This window comes from Mustelus asterias, chromosome 28 (assembly GCF_964213995.1).
Source record: "Mustelus asterias chromosome 28, sMusAst1.hap1.1, whole genome shotgun sequence".
NCBI lineage: Eukaryota > Metazoa > Chordata > Chondrichthyes > Carcharhiniformes > Triakidae > Mustelus > Mustelus asterias.
The window spans coordinates 6,984,768-7,002,448 of NC_135828.1; the positions used below are offsets into that span (position 1 = coordinate 6,984,768).

General features: G+C 44.8%; 1 protein-coding gene across 6 annotated transcripts in view; it reads right to left on the bottom strand.

The window, feature by feature from the left end:
* micu1 (mitochondrial calcium uptake 1) overlaps positions 1 to 17,681 on the bottom strand; it is a 126,577-nt gene that overhangs the window by 10,486 nt on the left and 98,410 nt on the right. For all 6 annotated transcript variants that reach the window (XM_078199468.1, XM_078199464.1, XM_078199470.1 and 3 more), the window contains 3 exons: positions 16,939 to 17,136; positions 6,494 to 6,631; positions 124 to 232 (listed from right to left, as the gene is read on the bottom strand). In XM_078199468.1, the coding sequence (XP_078055594.1) occupies positions 124 to 232; positions 6,494 to 6,631; positions 16,939 to 17,136 (445 nt within the window). The remainder of the gene's footprint in view (positions 1 to 123; positions 233 to 6,493; positions 6,632 to 16,938; positions 17,137 to 17,681) is intronic.

Here is a 17,681-nt window from a genome sequence, read left to right on the forward strand (position 1 = left end):
TCACTTCCCAAATGGAAGCAGAACAAAGTCCCCACCAATATATTCTGAGAACCGGGGGATGGGTTTCTAACATTTGCACAGGCTCAACTCCAGAGAGACTCAATACCTTCAGCTTCATTGTACCTTTATCAATTGAGGCCCCGGCCATGTGGTAGAAGCTCAGTGCTGTGTCCACATCGTTAATGTTCTTCAGAAAAGTGAAGAAACTCTCCACTTCCTCAAACGTGATGCCCTGGAGAAGAAAGGAAATGAACTGAAGTCAAATGGGCGCTAGTGTGAAAAGGGACCATTTGAGCCATCGCGGTATCCAGGGTCCACGGCCTGATTTCTCTATCATCGGACTTTGCTTCCCCTTCCATACAGCACCTACTTTAAGCAAAATTAGACTTTCCCCTCGACACCCAAGAAATAAAATAATTCTCTATAATTATTAATCCCACTCAACGGAATTCAATCCAGCTCCCATTAATCAATTCATTGACCCAAAAATCCTTTGCTGTGTTCCACAAGCCTGGAGGAATTTATTTCCCAAATCTCGAGCCACACTCTAGGCTTTTAGTGCTTTGCATTTACATGTACTTTTTGTACCCATTTATTCCACTTAGATATTAATCAGACTTTACAGTTGTGCAGGTATCATCAATCTCAATAGTGATACATATATATATACTGCCATTCTGGAACTTGGATTAAGTAGAAAGGCAGAGTTTTTGCAGGAGCTTTGCAACTTTGACTTGAGCGCTATTGTGAATCAGTGGCCGTGCCTTCAGCTGCCTTGACCCTATACTCTAACTTTCCTTCTGAAGCCCGTTCACCGCTCCAACCCTTTTTCTTCTTGAAGGTTCTCTTCACAGCCCATCATTTTAACCAAGCATTTGGTCTTCTCTGTCAATATCTCTTTCTATAATTCAGCCTGAAGTTTTGTCCCTCTACCTCTGTGAAGTATCTACCACATTTCTTTACGTTAAAGACACTGGGTGGGATTCCCCGGCTGTGCTCGCCTCAAAACTGGAGAATCCTGCCCGAGGTCAATCCCCCATCCCCCCACACCTGCTATGGGTGAGAGAGATTGCAGAAGAGATCTGGGTCCCCTAGTGCATGAATCACTCAAGGCTAGTATACAGGTACAGCAAGTAATTAGGCAAGCTAATAGTCCAAAGATGTGCGGGTTAGGTTGATTGGCCAGGTTAAAAATTGCCCCTTAGAGTCCTAAGATGCGTAGGGATTAGCGGGTAAATATGTGAGGGTAGGGCCTGGGTGGGATTGTGGTCGGTGCAGACTCGATGGGCCGAATGGCCTCCTTCTGTACTGTAGGGTTTCTATGATTCTATGATTCTATAATAGTGTTATTGTTTATCGTGAGGGGAATTGATTACAAAAGTAGGGAGGCTATCTTTCATTTGTATAGGGCATTGATGAGACCACATCTGGATTATTGTGTACAGTTGGACTCCTTATTTAAGGAACAGTGTAAGTGCATTAGAAGCAGTTCAGAGAAGGTTTGTTAGACTAATACCAGGATTGGGCAGGTTATCTTATGAGGAAAAGTTGGAGAGGTTAGGTTTGTATCCACTAGAGTTTAGAAGAGTATGAAGTGATTTGATCAAATCCTTTGAGATCCTCAGGAGTATTGACACGGTGGATGTGGAGAGGATGTTTCCTCTTGTCAGAGAGTCTAGAACTAGGAGTCACAGTTTTACAACAGAGGTGAGGAGAACTTTATTTCTCTGACGGTTGTGGCTCTCTGATACTCTTCCAAAGAAGGCAGTGGAAGCATCGTCTTTGAATATGTTAAAGGCAGAGCTAGATAGATTCTTGATTAACAAGGAGATGAAAGATTATCGGGGGGGCGGGGGGGAGGCAGGAATGTGGGGTAGAAACTACAATCAGGGTTTGAAGGGCTATGGTGAACAGGGAGAGAAGTAGAGTTGAAGCTGAGGTGAGATCAATCATGATCTTACTGAACGGCAGAAATAGGCTTCAGGGGCCTGGAACTATGGAAATATAAGGGGAGAGAGAGACACACAGACAAACAGATGTTAACAGACAGACAGAGACATATTCTGAGATGTTGGAAGAGAGAGAAATAAAGATAGCTCAAGAAAGATACAAACTCAGTTAGGCTACTTGGGGCTTCAGGTTCAGTTCTGTTGCCCCCTCTCCACCTATATCAGGATTTCTCTGGAAAGCAGGGGAGGGAATTGAATAATTGCAGCAGGTATGATAAGCGGGATTGACAAAATAGATGTGGAGAGGAAATTTCCTCTTGTAGGGACAATCTAGAACAAGAGGTCATCATTTTAGGATAAGGGGTGATGATTTAAAACAGAGACGAGGAGAGATTATTTCTCTCAAAGGGTCGTGAGTGTGGAATTCACTCCCCAGAGTTCAGTGGATGCCGGGACTTAGAGGAAATTTAAGGGCAGATTTTTAACTAGTAAGGGTCCGAGGGGTTATGGAGAACAGGCAGGAAAGTGGAGTTGCGGCCGAGATGAGATCAACCATGATCGTATTAAATGTTGGAGCAAGTTCGAGGCGCTGAATTGCCTACTCCTGCTCCTAATTCTTAAGTTCTTATGTATTCAGAATCAAACTGCATATGAATGATCCCAGTGTAGAACTGTTCTAGTTTATTATTATTAGTGTCACAAGTAGGTTTACATTAACACTGCAATGAAGTTACTGTGAAAATCCCCTAGTCGCCACACTCTGGCACCTGTTCGGGTAACACTGAAGGAGAATTTAGCATGGCCAATGCACCTAACCAGCATGTTTTTCGGACTGTGGGAGGGAACCGGAGCACCCGGAGGAAACCCATGCAGACACGTGGAGAACGTGCAGACTCTGCACAGACAGTGACACAAGCCGGGAATTGAACCCAGGTCCCTGGCGCTGTGAAGCAGCAGTGCTAACCACTGCGCCACCGTGCCACCCTAAGTGGTGCAGTGTGATTTTTGGCCACAACGGTTCCATTCCTGCCCACAAAATGGGGATGAAACCTGGTCCTGACATGTCTGAGTGGCGTACATCATATACTTTACATGTGGAGTCAACTGGAATGTGCACTTACTCCAAGGAAGGACTAAATTTACAATGAATTGAAATTACTGCTGAAATGTACCATTTGTTATGTACATAAATTCCAAGTATGTTAACTGGTGGTTCGACCCTACATGCACAACGCTGAAATTTATTTATTTTATTACTGTCACAAGTAGACTTACATTAACACTTCAATGAAGTTACTGTGAAAATCCCCTAGTCGCCACACTCTGGCACCTGTTCGGGTACACTGAGGGAGAATTTAGCACGGCCAATGCACCTAACCAGCAGGTCTTTCGGACGGTGGGAGGAAACCAGAGCACCCGGAGGAAACCCACGCAGACACAAGGAGAACGTGCAGACTCCGCACAGACAGTGACCCAAGCCGGGGATCGAACCTGGGATCCTGTGAAGCAGCAGTGCTAACCACTGTGCCACCCCTGTTGCTGCCCCTCCATGCTGTTACTGGAGAGAACTGGTAGCAGCCTGTGTGATATGGCATGGCTCTTACTTTATCTATTCCTCTGTTCCACCCAGGAGTGCAGTGAAAGGGACTCACTCTTGTGTCAACCCAAGAAACCTATTTCAATTTATTTAAGCAGCAGGGTTAAGCTGAAAAATCAACACATTTACAGCTTGCCTGGAATGGAATCCTAAAGATAAATAAATGGGGAACACCTTTTTAACTGGGCTGAGTGAATTGCTATGATAAAGCTTGCAGCTTTCCTTACTTACCATGAATGGTGTAATTTGCTGTCAGAACACAATAAAAAGTCCCAGCGGCAGTGAAAATGCTATTGCTGAGCGATAAATCACTTCCGCTATTTCTGAATACTGGCCATAACCTGATAAATGATTCAGAGATGACAAAGTAATAGAAGTTCCGGGTTTATGTTTATCCCGGCATTATATTAACTTCTGGAGGCATTGCGAATTATTATATCATAAATGTGAAAATGTCAAAGGAAAGACCAATTAAAGAGTCTTTAGAAAGAGGTGTCAGTAACAAGAATAGGGCAAGGAAATTAACATTAAAGAGTTTAAATGGAAAAGCGGATTAGGAGAGCTCTGGTGTGCAGATAAGGCAGACATCAAAGATGCCCTTCTTAACACAAAAAGCACATAAGAGGCCAGTTAAGCCCCAACTGAGTGGAAAGATAACGAACAACTAATAGCAGTCTGTTCTGCACATTTACCGATCACAATAGCTCTATATTCCTCACGGCCTGCATATCTTGGATCCCGAGTGAAGAAGAGGCCATTCGGCCCATCGAGTCTGCAGCGATTCTTACCCAGGCCCTCTCCCCTCCCTAACCCTGTAACCCCACACATTTAGCATGGCCAATCCACCTAACCGTTGGACTGTGGGAGAATCATAGAAACCCTACAGTTCAGAAAGAGGCCATTTGGCCCATCGAGTCTGCACCGACCGCAATCCCACCCAGGCCCTATCCCCATATCCCTACATATTTACCCGCTAATCCCTCTAGCCTACGCATCTCAGGACACTAAGGGGCAATTTTAGCATGGCCAATCAACCTAACCCGCACATCTTTGGACTGTGGGAGGACACCGGAGCATCCGGAGGAAACCCACGCAGACACGAGGAGAACGTGCAAACCCCACACAGACTGTGACCCAAGCCGGGAATCGAACCCAGGTCCCTGGAGCTGTGAAGCAGCAGTGCTAACCACTGTGCTACCGTGCCGCCCTGTTGCTGCCCCTCCATGCTGTTACTGGAGAGAACTGGTAGCAGCCTGTGTGATATGGCATGGCTCTTATTTTATCTATTCCTCTGTTCCACCCAGGAGTGCAGTGAAAGGGACTCACTCTTGTGTCAACCCAAGAAACCTATTTCAATTTATTTATGCAGCAGGGTTAAGCTGAAAAATCAACACATTTACAGCTTGCCTGGAATGGAATCCTAAAGATAAATAAATAGGGAACACCTTTTTAACTGGGCTGAGTGAATTGCTATGATAAAGCTTGCAGCTTTCCTTACTTACCATGAATGGTGTAATTTGCTGTCAGAACACAATAAAAAGTCCCAGCGGCAGTGAAAATGCTATTGCTGAGCGATAAATCACTTCCGCTATTTCTGAATACTGGCCATAACCTGGTAAAATGATTCAGAGATGGCAAAGTCATCTTTGAAACCGGAAGCCGGAGCACCCAGAGAAATCCCACGCAGACACGGGGAGAACATGCAGACTCTGCACAGACAGCCAAGGCCAGAATTGAACCCAGGTCCCTGGAGCGGTGATGCAGCAGTGCTAACCACTGTGCTACCGTGCCACTGCTAATCAATGGTCACTACCACGCCTTACTGATAGGTAAACGGTACACAATCCAGAGTTTAAAAATTAAATGGTGCAAACATGGCAGTGCCACCTTCTTGGGCAGAATTCGACAGAACAACCTGCATTATATAATGGGGGGGGGGGGGGGGGGGGTGGAATTTTCCATGTCACTGTGGCATGGATTTTCTGAGTTAGGAGGTGGCCCACCTTTGTGATCTTCTGTTCTCGCTGTTGTCAATGGGAATTCAGTAAGAAGTCTCACAACACCAGGTTAAAGTCCAACAGGTTTATTTGGTAGCAAATACCATAAGCTTTCGGAGCGCTGCTCCTTCGTCAGATGGAGTGGAAATGTGCTCTCAAACAGTCAATGGGAATGCGTATCAATGGGAATTCCCATTGATTCCACCTCCAGGAAACCCGTGGCGGGGATTGTGTCATAGAAATCATAGAAACCCTACCGTGCAGAAGGAGGCCATTCGGCCCATCGAGTCTGCACCGACCACAATCCCACCCAGGCCCTACCCCCACATATTTACCCACTAATCCCTCTAACCTATGCATCCCAGGACTCTAAGGGACAATTTTTAACCTGGCCAATCAACCTAACCCGCACATCTTTGGACTGTGGGAGGAAACCGGAGCACCCGGAGGAAACCCACGCAGACACGAGGAGAATGTGCAAACTCCACACAGACAGTGACCCGAGCCGGGAATCGAACCCGGGACCCTGGAGCTGTGAAGCAGCAGTGCTAACCACTGTGCTACCGTGCCTGTGTCAATAGGCCTGAAGATCCTGTCTGCCGGAAGAGCCAGAATCATAACATTTGTATTGACCAGTTTTGCTCATCTGTCAAGACCAGCACCTCCGATACTCAGCTGACCATTCCCGGGACACTGGAGCACCGACCCAAGATTATGTGCTCAAGTTCTGGAGTGGGGCAAAATGTTCTGACTCAGAGGGGGAGACTGCCAGCAGCTGAGACCGACTGACCATCAAACTGCTGTAAAAATCTCGACAAAGCCCTCAGTAGAAGGCGATCCTTTAACCGGTTGGGAATGGCGGGTGTACTGGGACACCCTACAAGGCTGAGAAGATGAGCTAAAGTGATCTTGCTGATTGTTCTGCCCTGCGGCATCAGCCAGGTTCTTACCTCTGCGTTCTTGAATTGTTTTTTGATGCTTTTCAACATTGCTGTGAGCTTCTTGGACTGGACGCCACTGTACGCCAACAGCATACTGCCAAACTGACGCTCTGAGATTCGTCCACTTATTGGGTCTTGCCGATCAAACTGGGGTTGGGGGAGTGAGGAGGAAAAAGAAACAATGAGACACCAACTTCAGATATTTTAATACAGCAGATAATTTACCTGGTGTAGGACATAAAAAAACCTTCTGACAATTTTTAAGCTTGACATTTATTTAGGGAAGCTGGAAACATTGCCAATTAAGAAATAGGCTTGTTTAAAATTAAATGGTAATTACTGAATTTCAGCACATTATCACCCTTTATTTCTACACCCATCAATCCACTCTGAACAATTTCAAAGCTATTCTTTTGTTGCTTTGGTTTACTGATGGATCTCCAGTGGCTTCGCTCATAGTCAGGGATCCTGCTGTGGTGCTTGTTCAGCTGCCAAAATGGAGCTACGTTTAATCAGTCAATTCCTTCTGAAGCCACAAAGTGCGGGGGTGTGTTGCAAACAGGCATCTCCTGTGGCTGTTGCTTGTAAATTCAAGGTTCTTTCCTTGGGTTTCTGGGGTGGTGGGGAGAGGCAGGGCAGGGAGGGAGGCAAGGCAGGGAAGGAGGCAGGGCAGGGAGGGAAGCAGAGCAGGGCAGAAGTGAGAAGCTAAAAAGTTTATTTATTAGTCATCAGTAAGGCTTACATTAACACTGCAAAGAAGTTACTGTGAAATTCCCCCTATCGCCACACTTCGGCGTCTGTTCGGGTCAATGCACTCTAACCAGCACGTCTTTCAGACTGTGGGAGGAAACCGGAGCACCCGGAGGAAACCCACGCAGACATGGGGAGAACGTGCAAACTCCACACAGATAATGACCCAAGCCGGGAATCGGCGCTGTGAGGCAGCAATGCTAACCACTGTGCCGCCCAAATTATCAAATTCAAAGAAAAGAACAGGATTGTGAGTTGCTGTGGTGCATCTCGTAGGGAGTACACACTGCTGCCACTGTGCATTGGTGGTGAAGGGGGTGAATATTTAAGGTGGTGAATGGGGTGCCAACCATATGGACTTCTTCATCCCGGATGGTGTCGAGCTTGTGTGTTGTTGGAGCTGCATTCATTCAGGCAGGTGAGTATTCCATCACACTCCTGACTTGTGCCTTGTAGATGGTGGACAGGCTTTGGAGAGTCAGGTGGTGAATTACTTGCTGCAGAATTCCGAGCATCTGACCTGTTCTGGTGGCCACAGCATTTATATGGCTGGTCCAATTCTGTTTCTGGCCATTGGTACCCTCCAGTACATTGACAGTAGGGTATTCAGTGATGATAATATCATTGAATCTCAAGAGAATGTGGTTAGATTCTCCCTTGTTGGAGATGGTCATTGCCCGGCACTTAACAGCTCAAGCCTGAATGTTATCCAGGTCTTGTTACATATGGGCACAAACTATTCCAGTATCTGAGGTGTGAACGGTGCTGTGCAATAATCAGTGAACATCCCACAAATCTCACCTTATGATGAAGGGAAGGTCATTGATGAAGCCTGGGACACTACCCTGAGGATTTTCTGCAGTTATATCCCAAGACTGATTACCCCCAACAACCACAGCCATCTTCCTTTGTGCTGCATATGACTCCAAGTAGAGAGTTTCCCCCCATTCCCAATGACTCCAATTTTGCTAGGGCTCCTTGCTGTGACACTCGGTCAAATGCTGATTTGTTGTTAAGGGCAGTCATTCTCATCTCACCTCTTGAGTTCAGCTCTTTTGTCCATGTTTGGCTCAATGTTGTAATGAGGTCAGGAGTGGAGTGGCTCTGGTGGAACACAAACTTCATGCCAGTCAATAGGCTTTGCTGTGCAAGTACCGCAAGATAGTACTGTCAACAGCACCTGCCATCACATTGCTATGCTCGAGAATAGACTGATGGAGCGATCATTGGTTGGGTTGGATTTATCCTGCTTTTTGTGGATAGGACATAACTAGGCAATTTTCTGCATTGTTGTACTGGAACAGTTTGCTTAATGACGCAGCCAGTTTTGGAGCACAAGTCTTCAGCACTATTGCTGGAAGGTTGTCGGGGTCCATAGTCTTTGCAGTATCCAGTGCCTTCAGCCGTTTCTTGATATCACTTGGTAGTAAATTGAATTGACTGAAGACTAGCATCTGTGATGCTGTTGGCCTCAGGAGGATCATCCACTCATCGTTTTTAGCTGAAGATGTTTGAAAATGCTTCACTCTCTTTTGCACTGAAGTGCTGGGCTCCCCACATCATCGAGGATGGGTATATTTGTGGAGCCTCCTGCTCCAGTTAGCTGTCCACCACCACTCATGACAGGATATGGCAGGATTGCAGAGCTTAGATCGGATTCATTGGTTGTGGGATTGTTTAGCTCTGGCTATCACATGCTTAGATGGTTTGGCATGCATGCAGTCCTGTGTTGTAGCTTCTCGAGGTTGGCACCTCATTTTTAGGTATGCATGGCGCTGCTCCTGGCATGCCCTCCTGCACTCTTCATTCAACCAGGGTTGATCGTCCAGCTTGATGGTAATGGTAGAGTGAGGATATGATAGGCCATGAGGTTATGGAATGTATACAATTCTGCAGCTGTGGATGGCCCACAGTGCCTTATGGATGTCCAGTCACGAGTTGCTGGATCTGTTTGAAATCTATCCCTTTAGCACAATGATAGTGCCACACAAGACAATGGAGGGTATCTTCAACCTGTAGACTGGACTTTGGTCGGTCTTCCCAATACGGCCACGGGCAGATCCAGCCTAACAGCTATATTCTTCAGGACTACTTGGTCAGCTCCATCAGCAGTGTTGCTACTGAGCCATTTCTGGTGATGGACATTGAATCCCCCATCCAAAACACATTCTGCACCCTTGCCACCCAAGTAGTGTTCAACATAGAGGAGTACTGATTCATCAGCTGCAGAGCAGGGGATGGACGGGGTGCAGTAGGTTGTAATCAGCAGGAAGTTTCCTTGCCCATGTTTGACCTGATTCTGAGAGACTTTGTGGGGCCCAGAGACAACGTTGAGGACTTCTAGGGCAACTCTTTCCCAATTGTATACCTCCGTCCTGCCAATGGGACAGGACACACCCAAGGATAGTTATGTCTGGGGCATTGTCTGTAAGGTACAATTCCATGGGTATGATTATGTCAAGTTGTTGCTTGACTAGTTTGTGGGACAGATCTTCCAATTTTGGGACAAGCACCCAAATGTTAGCAAGAAGGATTTTGCAGGGTCAACAGGGCTGTGTTTGCCATTCTCGTTTCTGGTTTCCTAGGCCTTGTTTAATTTTCATTTGCTGCGGTTGTGTGAATAAGATATGCAAGCACCAGTTTCATCAGATCCTGTCAAGTGTTACTTTCAGATGTTGATGGATGCATTGCATACAAGACTTTTATTGCATCACAAGAGCTTCAGAGGAGGAAGGTCTTGCAATCATTTTTTACTCATCCATCTAGAAAGTCTCTTCAAGCTCCCTTATCTTGAGATCTAAATGTTTCTTAAATAGTTTTAAAGTTTCAACACCAAACCAAGAGGCTAATCCATGTGTTGATCAATCTTTTTATAAGATAAATACTTTGTGACAGAGATGCCAATTTTGTCTTTTACTGGGTTGAAACTACATTTGTATATATTTTTGAATTCCTTTTGCTCTCTTTCAATTGCAACAAAGAAAGGGAGGGACATGGGATTCTGCAAGGTTTTTAGTAATGTACATGTCTTGAAAGAATGTCTGCATTCAAATTGACTGGTTCTAGAAAAGGTACAAAAAGACTGCAGAATTTTCCTGTTCGCAATTTCATAGAATTTCTACAGTACAAAGGAGGCCATTCGGCCCATCAAGTCTGTACTGACCACAATCCCACCCAGGCCCTATTCCCGTAACCCCACACATTTACCCTGCTAATCCCCCTGACACTAGTATTTAGCACAGCCAATCAACCTCACCAGCACATCTTTGGAGTGTGGGAGGAAAATGGAGCATCTGGAGGAAACCCACGCAGACATGGGGAGAACGTGCAAATTCCACATAGACAGTGACCCGAATTGAACCTGGGATCCTGGCGCTGTGAGGCAGCAGTGCTAACCACTGTGCCACCCAATTTGCAATGAAAGCTTCAGTATAATGTGTGGGTTGAGGGAATTTGACCAGAAGTCAAAATAAATCAAACTTCAAATCAGTGGGGCTGAAACAATGTTAGAAATAGTAAGTACAGTTTGGGCAGGCCTTTTGGCTAAGATCAAGTGGAGTATGGTCGGCAGCCCATGGTCGGCCGCACTTGGTTGAGGTCATTAGGTTACGCTGAGGCTTCATATGTTTCATATGAAGCAATTTTTTAAAGCGGCATCTCGGCCTTTTGGCTAAGATGCAAATGAGCTCAAGTCTTGGAGGAGGAACCTCCCCCTTCTCCAATCAGCTTGGCTCATGTCGATCAGGCCCAGGACAGGGTGGTTTGGTCGCTCGCCCTGTCTTGTCAGCCTGGATCTGAAATGTCTCAACTTGTTGAGACTCTGAATTGGATTTGATTTGATTGAATTGGAAAAGTATTAAAAAAAGTACAGTTTGGGCAGCTTATCAAAATGCATTGGAAGGAATTCAAAGAGCAATATTAACTATATTTTTGTGACTCGGGTCTTGAAGCTAAAAGAAACAGACTTGTCAGCCTTAACTTTGGAAAGTGAATAATCAAGAGGTGCTTGAAATGCTGAGGGAACGATATAGGCGTAGACACAATTAGGCAACCTTAACTGACTCAGACTAAACAGCACTTGGCATTTGAGGATAGAAACACAAAATTCACAAGCTCTCATGTAAGAGAAAAATGATCCTCTCTTAAATTAATGGACATGTGACCAGCCTCAGGGATCAGTGCTGGGCCCACTGTTATTTGTCATTTATATTAATGATTTAGATGAGAATATAGGGGGCATGGTTAGTCAGTTTGCAGATGACATCAAGATTGGTGGCATAGTGGATAGTGAAGAAAGTTATCTCCAATTGCAACGGGATCTTGATCAATTGGGCCAGTGGGCTGACGAATGGCAGATGGAATTTAATTTAGATAAATGCGAGGTGATGCATTTTGGTAGGTTGAACCAGGGCAGAACTTACTCAGTTAATGGTAGGGCGTTGGGGAGAGTTACAGAACAAAGAGATCTAGGGGTACATGTTCATAGCTCCTTGAAAGTGGAGTCACAGGTGGACAGAGTGGTGAAGAAGGCATTCGGCATGCTTGGTTTCATTGGTCAGAACATTGAATACAGGAGTTGGGACGTCTTGTTGAAGTTGTACAAGACATTGGTAAGGCCACACTTGGAATACTGTGTGCAATTCTGGTCACCCTATTATAGAAAGGATATTATTAAACTAGAAAGAGTGCAGAAAAGATTTACTAGGATGCTACCGGGACTTGATGGATTGAGTTATAAGGAGAGGCTGAATAGACTGGGACTTTTTTCTCTGGAGCATAGGAGGCTGAGGGGTGACCTTATAGAGGTCTATAAAATAATGAGGGGCATAGACAAGGTAGATAGTCAATATCATTTCCCAAAGGTAGGGGAGTCTAAAACTAGAGAGCATAGGTTTAAGGTGAGAGGAGAGAGATACAAAAGTGTCCAGAGGGACAATTTTTTCACAGAGGGTGGTGAGTGTCTGGAACAAGCTGCCAGAGGTAGTAGTAGAGGCGGGTGCAATTTTATCTTTTAAAAAGCATTTAGATAGTTACATGGATACGATGGGTATAGAGGGATATGGGCCAAATGCGGGCAATTGGGATTAGCTTAGGGGTTTTAAAAAAAAGGGCGGCATGGACAAGTTGGGCCGAAGGGCCTGTTTCCATGCTGTAAACCTCTATGACTCTATGTGGAAGTGTCCCAGCAAAAACTGTGTTAACTATCTACCCATATGTCAATTTGCCTCAAAATACTAGATCAATTAAATGTAAGCACCAATCTGGACATTCAATATGTCTAAGCATAAATGCATGAGGATCTTGATGTATCTTCTATATTTTATAATGAACCCTGACAGTACCAAATAACAGGTTGCACTTAGACTGACCACCTTTGTTCTCAAAGGATTTCACCGTCGCTCCTAAGCATGTCATACACAAGGGCAAGCTTAAATTATTCAAGGAGTGTGCTTTCCTGAAAGGAATAGAGTACATTCCAGATGGCAGGAGTAAGACTTGGGCGCCAGGTACAGAAGGAATCACTTTTGGTGTAAAGCTGCTAACAAAGTACTGGGAATGCTCATCATCGTGAAGCTGTCACACAACAGGGGAATCTCTCGAGAGATGGCAAGTGATATGTTTTTGACTCAAAACTGCACACACACAACGGAATTGCTCCAAGGACATTGAGCTTCAGACAGCAATGCTGCAACAGCAGCTGGGGTCGACAATGGGACTGAGATTTTCCCCACCTAACCGATTCGAAAGGGAAAGAAAATTCTGAAGTAATTTTGTCCCCTAAAATCATCAGAAATTATCAAATAAAACAGTCAGTTCTTACCGCCATGCCATCACTGGATTTATTTATTCAGCTGTAAGCGCGTAAATGCAATTTTCCCATTTCTGATTAATTACATTCAGTTCTGAACGACTGTGATTTTATTTTACGGATGAAAGCACAAGCTTGCACCTGCACTGACAGCACTTTTTTTCTCTATTTTTCCATGGGACGTGGGCATTGCTGACGAGACATTGGTTGTCCATCCCCAATTGCCCTTGAACGAAGCAACTTGCTTGGCCATTTCAGAGGACAGTTAAGAATTGACCACATTGTTATGGTCCTGGAGTCACATGTAGGCAAAACCAGGTAAGGATGGCAGTTTTCCTTTCCTAAATTCATTTGATAATTAACGGCAGTTTCATGGTTCATAGTTTCAATTCCTGAATTATCAATTTGAATTTAAAATTCGCCAACTGCCACGGTGAGATTTGAACCTGTGTCCCCACAACATTACCCTGGGTCTCTGGATTAATAGTCCAGTGACATTACCACTACGCCACCTTCTTCCTAATTACAGCGAAGAGTTTGCCATAATAGTCTCAGATATTATTGAAATTCAGATCCAATGTCATGGGTTGTTTTCCTAACACTGTAGGGAAACATCTGGAAACTATAATTCCAGACAAAATTAATAGTCGCTTTGACAAGCACTGGGTAATTAAGGAAAGTCATCATGGATTAATTAAGGGAAAATCATGTTTGGATTTTTTGAGGATCTAACAGTGAAGGTTGATAAGGGCAATGCTGTCGATATGGTGTATTTGGATTTTCAAAACTTGAAAGCCTTAATACTGTGTTACATGACAGATTTGAAAGCAAAATTCTAGCTCATGAAACAAAAAGTAAAGGAGGCACTTGGATCAGAAATTGGCTGAGTGACAGGATACAGACAGTAGTTTTTCAGATTGGAGCAAGGTTTGTAGTGGAGTTCCAGATGGATCAGTGTTGGGATCCTTGCTTCTTCTGGTATATATTAATGATCCAGACTATGGTGTTCATGATTGCAAAATTTGCAGATGATACAGAGAGTGGGGACATTGTCAAACGTGATGATGATAGCCTCAAACTTCAAAAGGACATGAACATGTTGGTGGATTGGGCAGAGAGTGTCAGATGAAGTTCAATGCAGAGAAGTGTGAGGTGATTCACTTTGGCAGGAAGAATATGGAGAGATTGTATAAAATAAAGGTGTATATGTACATAAGTCATTGAAGATGACAGGGCATGTTGAGAGAGCGGTTAGTAAAGTATATAGTATCTTGGACTAATAGGGGCAATGAGTACAAGAATAAGTTGAACTTGTATATAACACGAGGTAGGCCTCAACTGGAGCACTGCCACAATTCTTGTGCCATACTCGAGGAAGGGTGTGAAGGCATTGGAGAGAGAACAGAGGTGATTCACAAGAATGATTCCAGGGTTAAAGAACTGTAGCTATGAGGATAGGTTCGGAGAGATTGGGACAGTGTTCCTTAGAGGAAAAAAAGGCTGATAGTAGACTTGATAAAGGTATTCAAGATCCTGAGGGGTATGGACAGGGTAAATAGTGAAAAATTGTTCCAACTCAAGACAGCATCAAGAGATAGAGGGCACAAATTCAAAATAATTGGCAAAAAGGGTAAAAGTGACTTCGGCCCAACTTGTCCCTTTTTTTAAAAAGCCCTAAGCTAGTCCCAATTGCCCGCATTTGGCCCATATCCCTCTACACACATCTTACCCATGTAACTGTCTATAGTCTATATGTGTGAGGAACAAAGATTCACTCAGAAGGTGAGAGGATGGTGGAGGCAGGTTTGATTGGGGTATTCGAAAGGGCATCGCACTGCTGTCTGAAAAGAATGCGCAAGGTTATGAGGATAAGGCAGGGGAGTGGGACTGGGTAGGGCGTGCTTTCAGGGAGCCCGTGCAGACCCGATGGGCTGAATGGCCTCCTTCTGCACCCATGAAGATTCTTTGATTCTGCACGCCTTTTTGAAAATGTAAGGGACTTGTCCGAGGCAGCATCAATATCAGCAGTGTGAATCAGATGAAAAATGAGTACGCAGATACTACATTTAAATAAAAGCAAAAGCACCGCTCTTCACTCTCAGCAGAAATCCAATTTTCACACTTCATAGACATGCAATGTGATGGTGATTTGTCTTCTGCCTTTTTCACTACTGAAAAATACTCCTCAATGTATAGAGATTTATTTTGTTCCAAAACAGCGGCCTTGCTCATTCCGTGGCTAATTCGCTAGTTATAGTAAATGCAAGCCAGACAAACAATTCATCACTGAGACTGAATGAAGCTAGTTAAATAAAACACACATTCTTGGCTGCACAGCCATTAGCATGCAGAAGATGCAAATCTGACTTTGTTTTCCCACCATTTTCAGAAAGTACGCAGGGAGCCACTTAATAATTGACACCCTTCTCACTGGGAAGGGATTGACTGAAAGAGGATGTACAAAGAACAAAGAACAGTACAGCACAGGAACAGGCCCTTCGGCCCTCTAAGCCTGCACCGACCATGCTGCCCGACTGAACTAAAACCCCCTACCCTTCCGGGGATCGTATCCCTCTGTTCTCATCCTATTCATGCATTTGTCAAGACGCCCCTTAAATATCACTATCGTATCTGCTTCCACAACCACCCCCGGCAGCGAGTTCCAGGCATCCACCACCCTCTGTGTAAAAAACTTGCCTCGTACATCTCCTTTAAACCTTGCCCCTCGCACCTTAAACCTGTGCCCCCGAGTAATTGACTCTTCCACCCTGGGGAAAAAGCTTCTGACTATCCACTCTGTCCATGCCCCTCATAATCTTGTCGACTTCTATCAGGTCGCCCCCTCAACCTCCGTCGTTCCAGTGAGAACAAACCAAGTTTCTCCAACCTCTCCTCATAGCTAAGGTTTAACTTGAAGGTTTCAAATTAATGATGATCAGGGGTGTAGAATGTCAGATGGGAAGGTGGATTAGACAGATTGATTGTTTCACCCAGCTTTGTGGGCACCAGAGCAGAATTGTTTAATGTCACGATTAAGGAGAGTTCGACAGTCAGCAGTAAATTTTGCAAGGTTTTGCGCAAACACTGTAGCTTTTGCTGAATAGAGAACTGGCCAGATGTCGGGCTATCCGATTCATGGTGTTCCTGATTTCACCGTGGTGGCCAAAGGACACGGACCACTAATGGTGCCAAATGATATCGACTTCCTAATCTGAACTCCAGTCAAGCATGGCTCAAACCCGGGGCAAAGCTGTACAATTTTAACTATTACATACCCACTTATGAGCTTTGACAGATTGGCAGTTCTATAAAAGAGTAAAATGGGAACATGCCAGTAAATACGTGAACATATGAGTTGGGAGCAGGAGTAGGCCATTTGCCCCCATGTGTCTGCTCTGCCATTCGATAAGATCATGGCTGATCTGTTGTAGTCTTAACTCCACATTCTAGCTATCCCTGCTAACCTTTGACTCCCTGGTTAGTCAACAATCTATCTGTCTCTGCCTCAAAAATATTCATTGTCCCTGCCTCCCACCATTCTCTGGGCAATAAAGTTCCAAGCACTCAGCCCCCTCTGAGAGAAAACATTTCTTCTCATCTCCATCTGAAATGGGAGACCTCTTAGTTTTAACCATGTCCCCTATTGCTCTCCTACAAGGGGAAACATCCTTCTGGCATCCATCCTGTAAAAGTAATACAATCCTAATTCTCACCATTGCTGGAGTAACCTCTATTTGATGTTACGTCAAATGAGTAGCCGTTCCCCGTTTCTCAGGTTTCTACAGGTTTTCGTACTGTCCCTTACCACAATTTCAAGGTAAAATATTTCTCCCTCTTTGGGTGATTAATTTATACTAGTCAAGATGTTAGTAGCAGTAGTCTACATTGTTCTTACCTCCAGCCTGAGCACATCCTGTTGTAGTTTACGCTGAAACTCTAGGAAATGTTTAATAGTCAGTTTTCCCTTTAGATCCGCACCAAAGAAGTAAGTGGTGAGCGCTGAGCTAACTCCAGATTTTAGCGTGTTCCCTGTCGTGGAACGGTCTCTGTGACGCATTCCGATACTGGTCTGTGATCGAATAATACTCTGAACCTGAAAAATGCAGGCAGAAAGAAGTCGAGCGTAAAATTCACAGCATGTTTTCTGATCACAACTTCTTAATTATCAGCAAGACACAATACAGAAATGTTTAATGCTACACAAGAGAGCTTCAATGAGTGAGGCCCTTCAGCCTGTTTTATTTTAATTTTTGAGAGTAAGATAGCTACCACCTTCCCATGATGTGGAGATGAAGGGGATAGATAGGGTGAACGGTGGGAAGCTTTTTCCCAGATCAGAAGTCGTGACGTTCACGAGGGGTCACGGGCTCAAGGTGAGAGGGGCGAAGTATAACTCAGATATTAGAAGGATGTTTTTTTACACAGAGGGTGGTGGGGGCCTGGAATGCGCTGCCAAGTAGGGTGGTGGAGGCAGGCACGCTGACATCGTTTAAGACTTACCTGGATAGTCACATGAGCAGCCTGGGAATGGAGGGATACAAACGATTGGTCTAGTTGGACCAAGGAGCGGCACAGGCTTGGAGGGCCGAAGGGCCTGTTTCCTGTGCTGTACTGTTCTTTGTTCTTTGGACTGTGGTG